Source organism: Megalobrama amblycephala, linkage group LG12 (assembly GCF_018812025.1).
Source record: "Megalobrama amblycephala isolate DHTTF-2021 linkage group LG12, ASM1881202v1, whole genome shotgun sequence".
NCBI lineage: Eukaryota > Metazoa > Chordata > Actinopteri > Cypriniformes > Xenocyprididae > Megalobrama > Megalobrama amblycephala.
The window spans coordinates 438,585-454,349 of NC_063055.1; the positions used below are offsets into that span (position 1 = coordinate 438,585).

A 15,765-nucleotide genomic window follows, 5' to 3' on the forward strand; every position below is an offset into this window, starting at 1 on the left:
TGTAAACTTAACTGTGAAATGTGTTTTGTAGATGACTTTGGATAACAGTAACAAAAATGGAACTTTTTCTGAAACATTTTAGTTGGACGTTCATCTAATGCTTTTTTTAACCCTCTGGTGCTCTTCGGGTCATTTTTGACTGAAAATTTAAAAAATTATTATTTTTTTTTTTTTAACTTCATCTGAATGGTACGAAACTTGGTAAAGGTTTTGGCACTTGCTATGTGAACACACTAAAAATGAATGGGCATGATTCGAAAAGGTTAAAAGGTCCTGGAAAAAATTGTCACACTTGTCAAAAATGACGAATTTCATCTAGTGGAAGCGTTCGGTACTGCGCCAGAACAAAATCTTACTGAAAGCTCATTTTTTGAGATATCAAGCTCAAAGTTGGAACACAGCTAGTTTAGATTCATGGCTTTGATTTTCTTGATGCTTCTTGTTTTTTAAAAATATATATATTTCATATAAAAACTTAAAATTATTTTTGTGCATTTTTCATAACAATAAACGTAAAATTCTGTAACTTTAAGTTCATTTAAAAAAACAAAAAAACAAACAAAACTTTTTTCACTTCAGCAATAATTTGCCAAGTGTCGCCTTTAAAAAGAGACCAAAATTAAGTCTAAAGCATTCAAAATTTATGAGAGTTTAAGTTGGAAATTTCATTTTCAATTCAATAAATGGATTATAACTACTGCGTAAATATAATTTAGTACCATAAAATCCCCTAAAAATACAAAATATTAACTAAAAAACATTATCAAACTAAAAATATAGTACATTCATTTCATTGCAATAAAAACTTTTTTTTTCTCCCAGATGGTTGAGAGAACATTCAAAAGTATTCCATAATACTTGCAAAATGATTAAATAGCGTTCACATAAACAAGAAAACAACATTTTAACACCTGAACGCTGAGATCATTCACAAAATAACTTCATTGTAACGTTAGAGAAACGTTCTTAGAACATGTTCTTGTTAGTTCTACCACAGAAATAAGTGTGGCAGGTTAAATGGACATGAAGATGTTGCTGTAACATATTGATGGATTCATTTGCACACAATCATTCCGTCACTCAAGAGTGTTTGGTTACACACGCTGATCTGTTTTAATGAGTTTTAATGTGGAGACAGTCATGAGCATTTCTCCAGCACCACGGTCACTCAGTTTCCATTAGCACTTGTGTGTGATTAATACCCTCCCATCCACTTGATTTAGGATTCATCACCGTTTTCTGTCAGAAATCCTGTGTGGAGAATGTCAGTCAGTTCCTCCCTTCAGCACAGGATCAAGACACACGGAGCGGATCCGGACGACAGCGGGGATGACTGGGAGATCGGGGTTGGGAATCTGATCATCGACCTGGACGCGGATTTGGAGAAGGATCGACAGAGATTGGAGATGAATCGCGTTTTGAGCGTTAAAAGCACGGCGGAAGGTCGCGAGCAAGAGCTCGAGTACAATTGCGCGAGCGCAGGCGCCGTGTTCGACGGCCTTGCGCGAGCCGAGCAGCCGTTTCTCTGCAAGGAGCCCAAGAAATTCAAGCTGAAACGGAGGAATTCCGCCACGGACGCGCTGGAGATTGTGAGCGGAATTCCTAAAGTGTGCGTCGGCAAGCGGCGCGAGGCTCAAGGACGCGGCGGGGAGATGAATTCAGCACCAGCGGCGGTGGACAGCAGCCCCGACGCGCGCGCACGAGCCGCCAAAGACGCCAAGAAAGGCAAAAGCCAGAGCAAAGGAGTGAGGAGAGAGAAAGACGCGGCGAGGACGCGGAAAGAGAAGCACGGCGATGAATTTGAGAACGGCGCGGAGAGCCTCATCAGCAGAGGCGGGATGGACGCGGCTATTGTTGAGCACATCGACGACACGAGCACGGTAAGCGCACGCCTGTCCTTCAGACACCTTCATGTCGCTAAAACTAGTCGATACGCGCATAATTACGCGCGATCCTTATACGAACTATCGTGATGTGGAAACGCGCGTGAGGCTGTAGCTCGAGCTGATGGCGGATTCAGTGTTTGTGTGCTTGAGAACGAAGCCTCCACATGCACCAAAGGTGCTTCTTTGTGAGCGACATGAATCTCTTTCCAGATTCCTCAAAATCCTAAAGAGCTCCATCCGGCGTTTTGCTTTGCAATATCATCATTCTTTTGTTTGTCAGCCATTTCCTTTGTTAACGCATGCAGCCCCTGTGAAAACCGTCATGTCTGTTGCTATTGGAAACCTAAGCAACATAATTCCCTCTGTTTGTTTTGGACAAAGACACACTGGCTTGTTTGAAGCCAATTCGCTTTTCGTGTGTTATTTGCAGTTTTAAATATAGCGACAGGCTCCGCCCCCTTCTGCTCTATTGTCCTGCTAGATGTCTTTTTCATTTTGTCTTGATTCCAGTGACACCATTCACAGGGCCGTTCTGACATGATGGTGTTGGCATCGCCATTTGAGTGAGGATTAAGTGATCAATTTGATATTTATATGCTTGGACAACATCAGTCAATTGTTTTGATCAAATTGAGCTGCATTATACTTCAGCTGCACTGTTTATGCTCTCTCTCTCTCTCTCTCTCTCCAGTTGAGTGTAAAGACGCGGTCAGTTGGAACAAACACACAAGAAGCCGAGAAAGCCCTCGAGTCCAGCTACATGGAGCCATGTCAACCAGGAACGAGTGTCAATCTAGAGGGTATTGTGTGGCATGAGACTGAGGAAGGTGAGAGCTTTTTATTCTGTGCACAGTTAAAGCAGAAATATGTCTTCAAGCCTCTCTTCACCGCATTATGAATGGTTTGGTTTTACTGGATCCGTGATGATGAGTGAAGGGCGAGTTTTTGTCATTAGCTCCGCAGGACTGCGTTTTCAAAGCAGCTGTGAGACTGAATCGTTTGAAGGAAGAGGAGACACTGGTTGCATATTGATTAAGCAAATTAAAATTGCAGACCACCATCTTAACTTCCATCGCTGAATGAATCCATTCGAAAATACACTCTTGAAAATAAAGCTTCTTCATTGGCATCGATGGTTCCATGAAGAACATTTAACATCCACGGAATCTTTCCAATGCACAAAAGGTTCTTCACAGAAGGAAAAAAGGGTTATTATTAAAATGTTCAGCAAGAAAAATGGAACTGCTCACTGAAAGGTTCCAAAAATGGTTCTTCTTTGGCAGTGCCGGTCCTAGACTTCTGGGGGCCCTAAGCAAAACTGTAATGCGTTCATAAATAACCCAAAATGACCCCCAATCTGTTCTTTCAGAGCAGTTGAAACAGTCCATAAAACAATAGGCGATTTAGCTTACTACTAATAATAGTGTACTTTACAGAAATTGAATCAAGTAATCAAATGCAAAAATAAATCTACACCTTATAAATTAAATATACATTGATTCATATTAAGGTTATTAAGTGAAGACGAGTAAATTATTCTCTCATTTTTTGTTTTGTTGTTGTTTGATTAGCATTAAATGACAGACAGCAGCAGGTTTATTAGGTTGCTGTCACTTTAAGACCAAATGCACAGATCTAATAAACTGACAAGCATTCGATTACCCAAAAATAAAATTACTCACCCTCATGTCGTTCCACACCCATAAGACCTTCGTTCATCTGCAGAACACAAATTAAGATATTTTTGATGAAATCCGAGAGGTATATGACTCAATATCTATAATCAACACTCTCAAGGTCCAGAAAGGTACTAAAGACATTGTTAAAACAGTCATGTGACTGCAGGTGTTTCAGCCTTAATGTTATGAAGAGACGAGAATACGTTTTGTGCGCAAAAACAAAACAAAAATAAGGACTTTATTCAACAATCTCTTCCCTTCCCTGTCATTACCTCACGCAGGTGACGCAGTAACACAGTGAAGCTTCTGTGTTTACATCCGAATGCCGGCTCAGTATTGGCCAAAGCTGATCATGTGATCAGCATGACGCATGCGTGTGATGCTGACGCAGGAGCCGGCCAATAATGAGTCGGCGTTCTGACGTAGAACCTGGAAGCGCTGGACGTAAACAACGAATGAGAATGACACAGAAGAGAAGAGATTGTTGAATAAAGTGGTTATTTTTGTTTTGTTTTTGCGCACAAAAAGTATTCTCGTCTCTTTGTAACATTAAGGTTGAACCACTGCAGTCACATGACGATGTCTTTAGTACCTTTCTGGACCTTGAAAGTGTTGATTATATTGCTGTCTATGGACGAGTCATATACCTCTCGGATTTCATCAAAAATATCTTAATTTGTGTTCTGAAGATGAATGAAGGTCTTACGGGTGTGTAACGACATGAGGGTGAGTAATTAATGACAGAATTTTCATTTTTGGGTGAACTAACCCTTTAAGACATAGCTGACTCATTTTAAGTCAAAACACGCCAAGACAAGCATTTTGACATATTTTCTGTGTGTATTTGTCCGTTTAAGTGCACACCTGAAGCCCAAAGTGACCTATAGTTATCTGTGTTTCACTCCATCTCGGATCATGCGCACAGAAAGCCACCTGGAGAACAGCATCTCTTTTGCAGCTCAATAAGCTTTTAACTCTTTTAGTATCGAGCGTGTCCATAAGGAGACTGTAGGCTTTATTACGACAGTCATGTTACATGATTTCTCTGATTTGTATGTTATGTAGGAAGGACAACATCACACCGCTTTAAATCAAAACCAAAACTATTGCATCCTTAGTCATTAAATCAACTCTGAGAGGTGGTTTGTTGCCTACATAACCTCCATATTTTGTGTATTGGGAGGACCGGTACTGTTATTTGGCACCTTTTGGAACCTTTATTCTTAAGAGTTCACTTAGGGCTAAACATAAATGCTTTTATTTAATGATTATGGAAAATGTTTTAATTTTTTTTTACATTCTGGGTGTTTTTTGCTCCTGCACACAATATTTCAGAGGTACTCATTTCTGTGACTGTTTCTCTTTGATTCCAGGGGTTCTAGTTGTGAATGTCACATGGAGAAAAAGGACCTATGTGGGAACTCTCTTGGATTGTACCAAGCATGACTGGGCTCCTCCACGGTAATACACCTTACTTTCTTTCTTCTTGAATGCATGACTTGCAGTGTCCTGAAGATCCAAGGTGCCAGATTTACTAAACAGGGCAAATTAGAGCCATAAGAACAGTCACAATCTACCAAGAGAAGCGCAAATTAACTATCGAGTGGAAAATGGGTTAAGACATGCTTTGTTGGGTGTTAAATAATGGCACAACAACCAGTAAACCTTAGTGAATCACACTGGATGGTTTATTTAAATACTATTTTCCCATAAATTTTGTGTCTGAAAGGGAAACTCTTAGAAATGCATATGCAATATGGTCAGCCGCAAAAATAACTCTCCACGGCTTTCCACTGTGCCTTTAGTAAATCCTGACAGTAGTTTTTAACCCCAAAAGAGAGTTTGAGCTATCACAAGCTGTTAGTAAATCTGTTCCTTTTAAGGTCTAGGTTTAAACCGGTTTAGATCGTTCATTTAAAGTGTGCTTATTTACATACTCTCATGACTCTTTGTTGTTTTTAACTAGGTTTTGTGAGTCGCCAATGAGTGACTCTGAAATGCCTTGTGCACGTGGACGTGGTAAACGGATGCGGCTCAGCATGCCAGAACAACCAACTGCCGACCCAAGTCTTTCCAAGATACGAGGACTAACTCACAAGAGGCGCGGTGTGGGAATCAGCAACAAAGGAAGACGAGGGAGTCTGAACCTCAGTGGCTGTAGGACACCTGGATACTACGCCGTGGAGGACATCAAATCCAATCCACTTATTTGTGGAAAAAGAAAAAGCAAAGCCCCAGCGGATCTAGATTTAAGCTTGGTCTCGGAGGACATTCGGAATGGGAATGGGAAAAGGATACGAGCCAAATCCAGGAGTGCTCCTTCCACCCCTCAGGGTAAATCTGACCCTGTGTTTCTTGATCAAGTTTGCGCATCCCCAATGCTAATAGACTGTCCACATCCGAACTGCAACAAGAAATACAAACATATCAACGGGCTTCGTTACCACCAGTCACATGCTCACCTGAACACTGACAGCAAGCAAGAGTTTGAAGTGGAAAGTGAGGACAGACTTTCAGATTTTGATGAAGCACTTAGCTCTGTACCTTTTGATTCTTCTGAGAACGTCATCTCCAAGAAGCCCAGAAGCATTTATAAACTCAATGCAGTCGGTTCTCCAAAGAGCAGGAAAGCATTGCTCAACAACGATAGCAGTCCCATAGCCAATGCAAAAATACGTCAGAACGTGGCAAGTAAGGACGGATCCATAGACGATCTGAGCAACCTCCCACTCATTTCCAACATGTCTGTCGTCCTTGAGAACTGCCTCATGACGGATCGTAACACATCTGTCGAGATGCCTAAGCTCGAAGCGGAGGGTGCTATTGATAAGAGGGACATCTGTAGCAAAGTAAAGAAAGAAAGTGGGTTCACCGAGAGATGCTCAGCTAAGTCTAGAACAAACAGACTCATCAATGCTGCCCCTGCTCCTCCGAAGCTGACTGCTATTCCACCCACTGCGTTTCCTACTAAAATCCCAGAAGTTTCTTCTCATCAGGCCTCTCCAACTGTTGCCCTCACAAAAGCCAAGAACCTCTCCCTGAAACCCATTAAGCCAAAGCTGGACATTATTGCACAAGTTAACATGGCCAACCCCACCGCAGTCTTGAGCAAAGACAGTAAGAGAAAAGAAAAGCATCGATTAAAGGACAGGAATTGCAAAGATCCCCGGAGTCCCAAAAGCGACCCGATTTACACCAAAACGGACGATGCCAAGAGCACCGGGAAAGAGTTTCCTGTAAGCCTCTTGAAAGAGCACTTGAGCAAGCAAGATGTTGTGAATGGTCCCGGTGAAACGCAGGAAAGCCGCATGGCGAGCATCAGAGCCGAAGCCGATAAGGTGTACACCTTCTCAGACAACGCACCGAGTCCTTCCATTGGGAGCTCTGCAAGAATGGACTGTGGCCCTCTTACAAACGGTGATGGAGGGACCACTAAAACAAACAGCCCTGCATACTCCGACATATCCGATGCAGCCGAGGACGGTGGATCAAACTCGAGATCTAGAAGGAACTCCACACAAGATTCAAACGCCAATATCAATCCCAAAATTCCCACTGTGACCCCAGGAAAAGAGGTCCAGTCCACATCTCATGGCCATGGCTATGAATCCCATTGTATCCCAGGTTACATGCACTCTGGGCAAGCCAATTCCACTTCATTCCATAAGGTGGCTTCACCTTATGGTCGGACAAAGGATGACTTAAATGAGGATGTAAAAAGCTCAGAATCGTCTAGTCACTCAAGTTCCCAATCACAGCTTCAGTACGCTGAAACGCACACAGCGCTGGCTCAGTCCTTGTATTACGGACAGTACAGCCGGGGTGTTTCCATGGACCAGAAGGTTCTGATGATGCCCAGCACCCACAGGCCGCACAGTGAGGCGTGCTGTGAGGAAATACAGTATAGCAAGCAGAGCAGAGGTCAAGTTAGGCGAGGATCTGAGCAAAAGGAACGAACAAAGGATGAGCAAAAACAATTTATGAGCTCTCCTCAGTCTATTCACAAGGGGCCAAACTCTGTTAAGATTAACTGTGCAAAACCTGGCTTCATCTATGTGGAATTGGACAAGCAGCTGTCATTTCAGCAACAGCAGCAGCAGGGAAAGCCATCCCATATCACCATGACAAAAGAACAAGGGGTCCTTAAGGAATCTGAAGACCTCAGTTTGGAGAGTTCAAACTCAAAATCAAATGTGGACACAAATGTAACATTTCTAAATGTAAGTTACTGATGTTACTTATCATTTACTGAGGAAATGTTCTTTTAAAGACATTAACAGACTTCTAGAAATGTCCTTGGTTATGCTGGGATAACAGTCCAACGCATGTTGTTTTGAGTGGTGTATTTGGAAATATGGTCCTTAATCATCAAATGATCGAATTGCCAGGATTCTTTGATGATTGAGATCATATTGATGTTGCCATCCTTTTGAAGTTTTCAATGAACGCATTAAACACAGGGCTACTGTTTCATAACAAAGGGCTTCCCTGTAAGGTGTGTAATTTCTTTGGTTGTCAGAGCAGAAACTGTTTGACAGTAGATGTTCCTCTGGGTTTAGGCTTCAGAATCTCAGTCCTGGAGCCACTCTTATCAGTCCAAATATGTGAAGCAGCAAAATCAAGAGGTCAACAAGATCTCTGAGGAAATGAGTCTCAGTCCAGACAAGGGGAAAGACTGGCACATTCCCGTAGAGTCCGAGTCCAGGCTGGAGGCCGAACTCCAGAACGTCAAGTGTGAGACGGCTGCCGAGGTCACCGAGGAAAGTACCAGACCAGAGGGGGACGAGATAGCGGGCGAGATGTCTGAAGACTCGCAGACCGCGAGAGGGGCCGCCTCATCACCCCAGCAATCCTTCCTCCAGTTTCAGCACTCCTACCCCTATTTGCACCTGTGTGAGGCAAGCAGCAATGCGTACAGAGTGATGTCTCCAGCTTTGGTGCACAATTACCCAGGTAATCATCTTCTACATGCTGTTAATATGACACCACAAATCTTTCTTGAAGTGGAGCTTGTATAACAAACTTAGGAGTCATGTAATGAGAATGTCATGTGACCAAGGGTAGAAGTGGAGTGTTATTAACTATGTGGGGTGTATGTGTTACGGCTGATTCACACGGGGCTTCGACGCATGACGGAGGCCGTGTCTGAAGCTTGGTGCTGACGCGACCAGCACAGTGACAACAGCCAACCAAATTACTTCATGCTATGCTATGCTAGTGTAGCCCCACCAGATCGAACCGCACTAAGCGGGACTCGAACCCGGGTCCGCCAGCATGGGAGTTGGACGCTCAAACAAGGAGGTTAAAGACTGCAGTCTCTATAGCGTTAGTCACTAGAGCACCCCTTGAGATCAGGGGAGTCCCCTCGAGTTCGAACTCCCCGCTCTAAGCGGGACTCGAACCCAGGTCCGCCAGCATGGGAGTCGGGCGCTCAAACAAGGAGGCTAAAGACTGCAGTCTCTATAGCGTCAGTCACTATAGCACCTCTTGAGATCAGGGGAGTGAGGTTTACATGGCTCTTACTAGACTACATCTGTTACACTCACTCCCTAAACCTCACTCCCATTCCCCTCCAGTTCGAACTCCCCGCTCTAAGCGGGACTCAAACTCAGGTCCACCAGCATGGGAGTCGGGCTCTCTAACAAGGAGGCTAAATGATTAAATGATAAACAGAGTACACGGACACAATACAAGCACAATACACACCAGATTCACCAACCGCCTCTGCCAGCTCCTTCCAGGCTTGGTCCCTCTGGAATAAGTCCTGGTACGTATATAAAGACTGATCTCCATTTTGATGTTCCTCTATTTTCCGGTGTTGCATGAACGCGATTGTCTAGCGTCTGCGCTAGGGTATTTGCATAAGACGATCTGATTGCATTGGTGCTTGAAAAGTTGATAATTTTTCTACTTCTACAGCAAGCAATGGCAGTTACACGACGCAATGGAACCAACAATTCAGTTCGTCGACGCATGACGTCACCCATTCAAAGTAAATGAGAAGCGTTAATGCCGACACCCGTGTGAGTCAGCCGTTAGCATGAAAGAGTGGGCGTGAGTGCAGGAGCACATGTTGGTTTACAGTACAAAGCTTTACAAATAAAACAAGATGCGAGTATCAAGGATTGGCGTCACAGAAGTTATTCCCTCCCCGGGTATGGATTGTTTTTATTGTGCCGATACAAAGAGTAAGCTTTGTGTTTTCCTTTCTAGGTTTCCATTACCCTCTGTATGGAAAAACGGCAGGGAGAGAGGATTCAGAAGCAGCTCAAAGCAGCAAACCAGTGACAGATTCAACAGCATTAGAGCTTCTGTCGCATCCTCTCCTGCCTTATCATGGCAAATCTCCTGTTGTATGTATTTTAAGAGTGTATGGCTTCTAACCAAATAAAACATGTCTTCACAGTATTTTATTGTTTACACGTTGTATGTTTTGCCCCTTTAGCCTGGAGAAAGAGGATCTCCAGAGCAGGAGCGAGAAACTGAACGGGAGAGAGAACCGGTTCCGTACGGCCGCCACCTTCAGGCGCATCATCTCACTCACCTGGGCATGAGCTACACACTGGTGTCCGGCCAGTATGACCCCTTTCAAGGTGAAAAGGTCAAAAACTAACTATGAACTATACTATTACTTCTGAACTCTCTATAGCCTATATTAAAGGGCTCATATTGTGAGGAATCAAATGTTGCTTGATCTTGTAAAGAAGAAGTTCCTTGTACTATTAAAACATACTGTAAAGGCCCCAATGTATTATGGCATTTGCTTAGAGGTAAAAAAAAGTTTGAAATGCTGTTTAAATAAACTGTTACCGAACATCTCGACGCTACTGTCCAGCTAACAGGGAACGTTCTGGCAAGTTTCTCTCAAAGTTTTGAACAAACGTTTTCCAATAATGTTAATAGAACATTCGTTTTCTGGTCTTAAATAATGTTCTGAAGATGTTAGTACAAAAACATCATTCATGGATCGTTTTTCTGAAGTGTTTTAGTTGGATGTTTTTAAATGTTACTACTTGTTTCAGAATGTTCAGAGGATATTCAAAAGTATGCTCATGAAATCTAAACTATGATCACTTTTGGGTGCAAAAACTAAGTAGTCAATATGAGCCCTTTAGGTGTGTTTACTATGGAAGCTTGCAACTTTTTATCTCTCATTTCAGATTTTTTTCTCACAGTTGCAAGATTTAAACTTACAATTGAGACTTATAAAGTCAGAATTGCAATGAACTCTGAATTCTGACTTTATAACTCGCAATTCTGACCTTATATCACGCAAATATGATTTTATATCTCAGAATTCTGACTTTATATCTCGCACTTCTGACTTTATATCTCACAATTCTGACTTTATATCTCGCAATTCCGACTTTATATCTCGCAATTCCGACTTTATATCTCGCAATTCTGACTTTATATCTCGCAATTCCGACTTTATATCTCGCAATCCCGACTTTACATCTCGCAATTCTGACTTTATAACTCGCAATTCTGACTTTATATCTCGCAACTCTGACTTTATATCTCGCAATTCTGACTTTATATCTCGCAATTCAGACTTTATATCTCACAATTCAGACTTTATATCTCACAATTCAGACTTTATATCTCGCAACTCTGACTTTATATCTCGCAATTCTGACTTTATATCTCGCAATTCTGACTTTATATCTCGCAATTCAGACTTTATATCTCGCAATTATGACTTTATATCTCGCAATTCAGACTTTATATCTCGCAACTCTGACTTTATATCTCGCAATTCTGACTTTATATCTCGCAATTCAGACTTTATATCTCGCAATTCAGACTTTATATCTCACAATTCAGACTTTATATCTCACAATTCAGACTTTATATCTCGCAACTCTGACTTTATATCTCGCAATTCTGACTTTATATCTCGCAATTCTGACTTTATATCTCGCAATTCAGACTTTATATCTCGCAATTCAGACTTTATATCTCACAATTCAGACTTTATATCTCACAATTCAGACTTTATATCTCGCAACTCTGACTTTATATCTCGCAATTCTGACTTTATATCTCGCAATTCTGACTTTATATCTCGCAATTCAGACTTTATATCTCGCAATTATGACTTTATATCTCGCAATTCAGACTTTATATCTCGCAACTCTGACTTTATATCTCGCAATTCTGACTTTATATCTCGCAATTCTGACTTTATATCTCGCAATTCAGACTTTATATCTCACAATTCAGACTTTATATCTCACAATTCAGACTTTATATCTCGCAACTCTGACTTTATATCTCGCAATTCTGACTTTATATCTCGCAATTCTGACTTTATATCTCGCAATTCAGACTTTATATCTCGCAATTATGACTTTATATCTCGCAATTCAGACTTTATATCTCGCAATTCAGACTTTATATCTCGCAACTCTGACTTTATATCTCGCAACTCTGACTTTATATCTCGCAACTCTGACTTTACATCTCGCAATTCTGACTTTATAACTCGCAATTATGATTTTATATCTCCGACTTTATAACTTGCAATTCTGACTTTATATCTCGCAACTCTGACTTTATATCTCGCAATTCTGACTTTATATCTCACAATTCTGACTTTATAACTCGCAATTATGATTTTATATCTCCGACTTTATAACTTGCAATTCTGACTTTATATCTCGCAACTCTGACTTTATATCTCGCAATTCTGACTTTATATCTCACAATTCTGACTTTATAACTCGCAATTATGATTTTATATCTCCGACTTTATAGCTCGCAATTCTGAGAAAAAACATCTGAATTGTGAGATAAAAAGTTGCAGTTACTTTCTTTATAGTTTATGGCAGAAAAAGGCTTCCATAGTTCACCGTGAATGGTTATATGGTAAGAGTTGATTGTAATGTTCTGTGATCTATGATCCTGAAGGTTTGAGCTCGGCGGCTCTGGTTGCGAACCAGCAAGTGACGACAACACAGACCTGCTCCAGCGGTGAGGAAACAAATGCAATAGAATACATCAGTGCCCGCCCACTGTTTTAGCGGTGCGGAATTATAAAGCTACTCATTTAAAAATCATGAAAACAATATATTTTAAGTTCATTGCAAAATATGTATATATATATTCAAATATTTAAGTATTTTGAGATTATGGGAGTGATAGTGGGTGGAGCGAATGAAATGATTGGTGGAATCTTTTGTACAGCATCATGGGTAATGTAGTTTTTCACCACAAATTCTGCTTTTTAATATGATTATTTTAAAAGTGGGCTGACAGTTTCAACAGAAGATATACCATCGATTAACAACCTCATAGCTCACAATAGATCTGTCTTTAAAGGTTTATAAGTTATTGTTAAAAATAAGTTTCCCTATGGAGAAAATGAATGGAGCTTTCGCTTCTGAGTTTTTACCCAGCTAACAAAAATATGTTCTAAAAATGTTCCCATTAAGTTATGAAAATGTTATTTCTGAATATTCAAAACATGTTTAAAAATCAGTGTTCAGGAAACATTCCAATTGATTATGGGAACGTTACTTTTAAATGTTGAACGTTCTGAAACATGTAGTAACATTTTAAAAACGTTAGACGAACATACAACTATAATGTTTCAGAAAACACTCCATGAGCGATGTATAAATAATGATATTAAAGACCAGATGACTTTCATTTTGTCCGTGTTTCTTACCGTCTCTTTAATCTCTGCAGAAAACATAATTTTATGTCATAATTATGACTTTTTAAGTCGGAATTTTAACTTTGTAAGAATTTTGATCTTTTAATGTCATAATTATTACTTTCTGTCATCATTTTGACTTTTTATGTCATAATTTAGAATTTTTATGTCATAATTTTGACTTAGTATGACACATTTTTGACTTTATGCCACAATTATGATTCAAGTCAGAATTTTAACTTTGTAAGAATTTCAACTATTTAATGTCATAAATATAATTTTTTCTGTCATATTTTTTTTATGTCATAATTTTGACTTTTTATGTCATTATTTTGAATTTTTATGTCATAATTTCGACTTAGTATGTCACATTTGTGACTTTTTTATGCTATAAATGTGACATAAGTCAACATTTTGAGTTTTTATGCCACAATTATGATTTTTTAAGTCGAATTTTAACTTTGTAAGAATTTTGATCTTTTAATGTCATAATTATTACTTACTGTCATAATTTCGAATTTTTATGTCATAATTTCGAATTTTTATGTCATAATTTCGACTTGGCATGTCACATTTTTGACTTTATGCCACAATTATGACTCAAGTCAGAATTTTAACTTTGTAAGAATTTCAACTATTTAATGTCATATAACTTTTTCTGTCATATTTGTTTTGTCATAATTTTGACTTTTTATGTCATAATTTCGAATTTTTATGTCATAATTTCAACTTAGTATGTCACATTTGTGACATTTTTTATGTTATAAATGTGACATAAGTCGAGATTTTGAGTTTTTATGCCACAATTATGATTTTTTAAGTCAGAATTTTAACTTTGTAAGAATTTCAACTTTTTAATGTCATAAATATGACTTTTTCTGTCATAATTTTTACTTTTTATGTCATAATTTCGAATTTTTGTCATATTTCGACTTAGCATGTCACATTTTTGACTTTATGCCACAATTATGACTTAAGTCAGAATTTTAACTTTGTAAGAATTTCAACTTTTTAATGTCATAAATGTACTTTTTCTGTCATAATTTCGACTTGTCACATTTTTGACTTTATGCCACAATTATGACTTAAGTCAGAATTTTAAGTTTGTAAGAATTTCAACTATTTAATGTCATAAATGTGAGTTTTTCTGTCATAATTTTGACTTTTTCTGTCATAATTTTGACTGTCATATTTCTGACTTTTTATGTATTATAACTTTTTAAGATAGAATTTTAATTGTGTAAACATTTCGAATTTTTAATGTCATAATGACTTTTAAGTCATAATTTTGGCTTATTAATTTTTTATTTTTATGTCATAACTATGACTTTTTAAGTCACAATTTCGAGTGTTCAATTTCATCTCATAATCTTGTAATAATTTCGACTTTTTATGTCATAATCATGATCTACAAAAGCCTTTTTCCGCATGTGGTGGGAATGGGCTTCCATTCATCTACTATTTTCCATAAAAAAGACAAAAGATGTGTTATTTATCTTAAGTGTGTGACGTGTTCATCCATCCTACAGGGGGACGTATAAATAATGTTATTAAAGCCCGGATGACTTTCATCTTGTGCGCGTTTCTTACCGTCTGTTTAATCTCTGCAGAAAACGACGGGAAGATGTGAGACGTTCCGGACGCACACAAGGATTCACAGACATCACTTCCATGGTGTTGAACTCATCGCCTCTATGGGAGGCAGCGACTAATTTCACTTCTAACCAATGAATGTAGGCCTGAAAGACGTTCTCGAGGTCTGTGTAAACGCTCTGCTCGTGGACTCTGCCTGTACATGGCTACATCTAGCTGTTCGTATGCACTTATATTGTTGTGTAACCATACTATTGAATGTATTTGCTCTCTCATCACCTCTAAAGGACGGTTTGCAATAGATTACAAGTGACTGTAAGTAAGGTGGCTCGCTCTGCATTGACTTATTAACATGAATAAACTGTTATTAACAGCCATTAATCTATTGTATCGTATAAAGTGGATGTTCATCTCAGTGCCATACAGTATTATCGTGATGTACATAGTTGTACATAGTTTCCCGAAGCTCAACAGCGACTATAACTAGCTTATGTACCTTTGTATTGATTCAGTGCAATGTCTGGTTGTCTGCCGCCTCACCGACCTTTGTTCCTTCAGTCGTGATGCATAACTGGACATGTTTACAGTGGTTTCTGGACAGAAGTCAGTGGTGTGGCCGGGTCGAGTCCCGTCTTTAGGTTTTCTTGATGTCTGCTGTATCATCAAACTGCTGTTGCTTTTTATACTGTCTCTGCCTTAACATGTTTGGCAATCCAAATAAACAGTCAAGGTTGTTTTTACACGCAGGTCCTTGTTGTTCTTGTTGTGGAAAATGATTCCAGTGTGAGAATAAATGGAGTTTATACAGTGTGTGTGTGTGAAATAAACCACATCATAATTATGAGATTAATGTTGAACTTATCACATACCGTAATTATGAGTAATTCATACTTTAGAGGTTAAAAAGTCAAAATTAAGATAAAAAGTTGGCTTTTTTGTTGTTGTT

General features: G+C 39.4%; 1 protein-coding gene across 5 annotated transcripts; it reads left to right on the plus strand.

Moving 5' to 3' along the window:
* The first annotated feature begins 756 nt into the window (after positions 1 to 756).
* znf608 (zinc finger protein 608) lies at positions 757 to 15,559 on the plus strand. Of its 5 annotated transcripts, none has more exons than XR_007187400.1 (9): positions 757 to 1,880; positions 2,578 to 2,713; positions 4,939 to 5,026; positions 5,532 to 7,785; positions 8,125 to 8,518; positions 9,779 to 9,918; positions 10,011 to 10,166; positions 12,479 to 12,541; positions 14,837 to 14,908. XR_007187400.1 is itself a non-coding variant. In XM_048209277.1 (9 exons), exons 1-9 carry the CDS (start codon positions 1,263 to 1,265, stop codon positions 14,854 to 14,856), a joined length of 3,861 nt encoding a protein of 1,286 aa, XP_048065234.1. In that variant the 5' UTR covers positions 760 to 1,262; the 3' UTR covers positions 14,857 to 15,559. The 5 variants fall into 5 exon arrangements, 4 of the variants coding, with proteins under 4 accessions (XP_048065233.1, XP_048065235.1, XP_048065234.1 ...); XM_048209277.1 differs by having other exon boundaries at positions 760 to 1,880; positions 10,011 to 10,158; positions 14,837 to 15,559; XM_048209276.1 differs by lacking the exon at positions 12,479 to 12,541 and having other exon boundaries at positions 14,837 to 15,559.
* Positions 15,560 to 15,765: the final 206 nt, after the last annotated feature.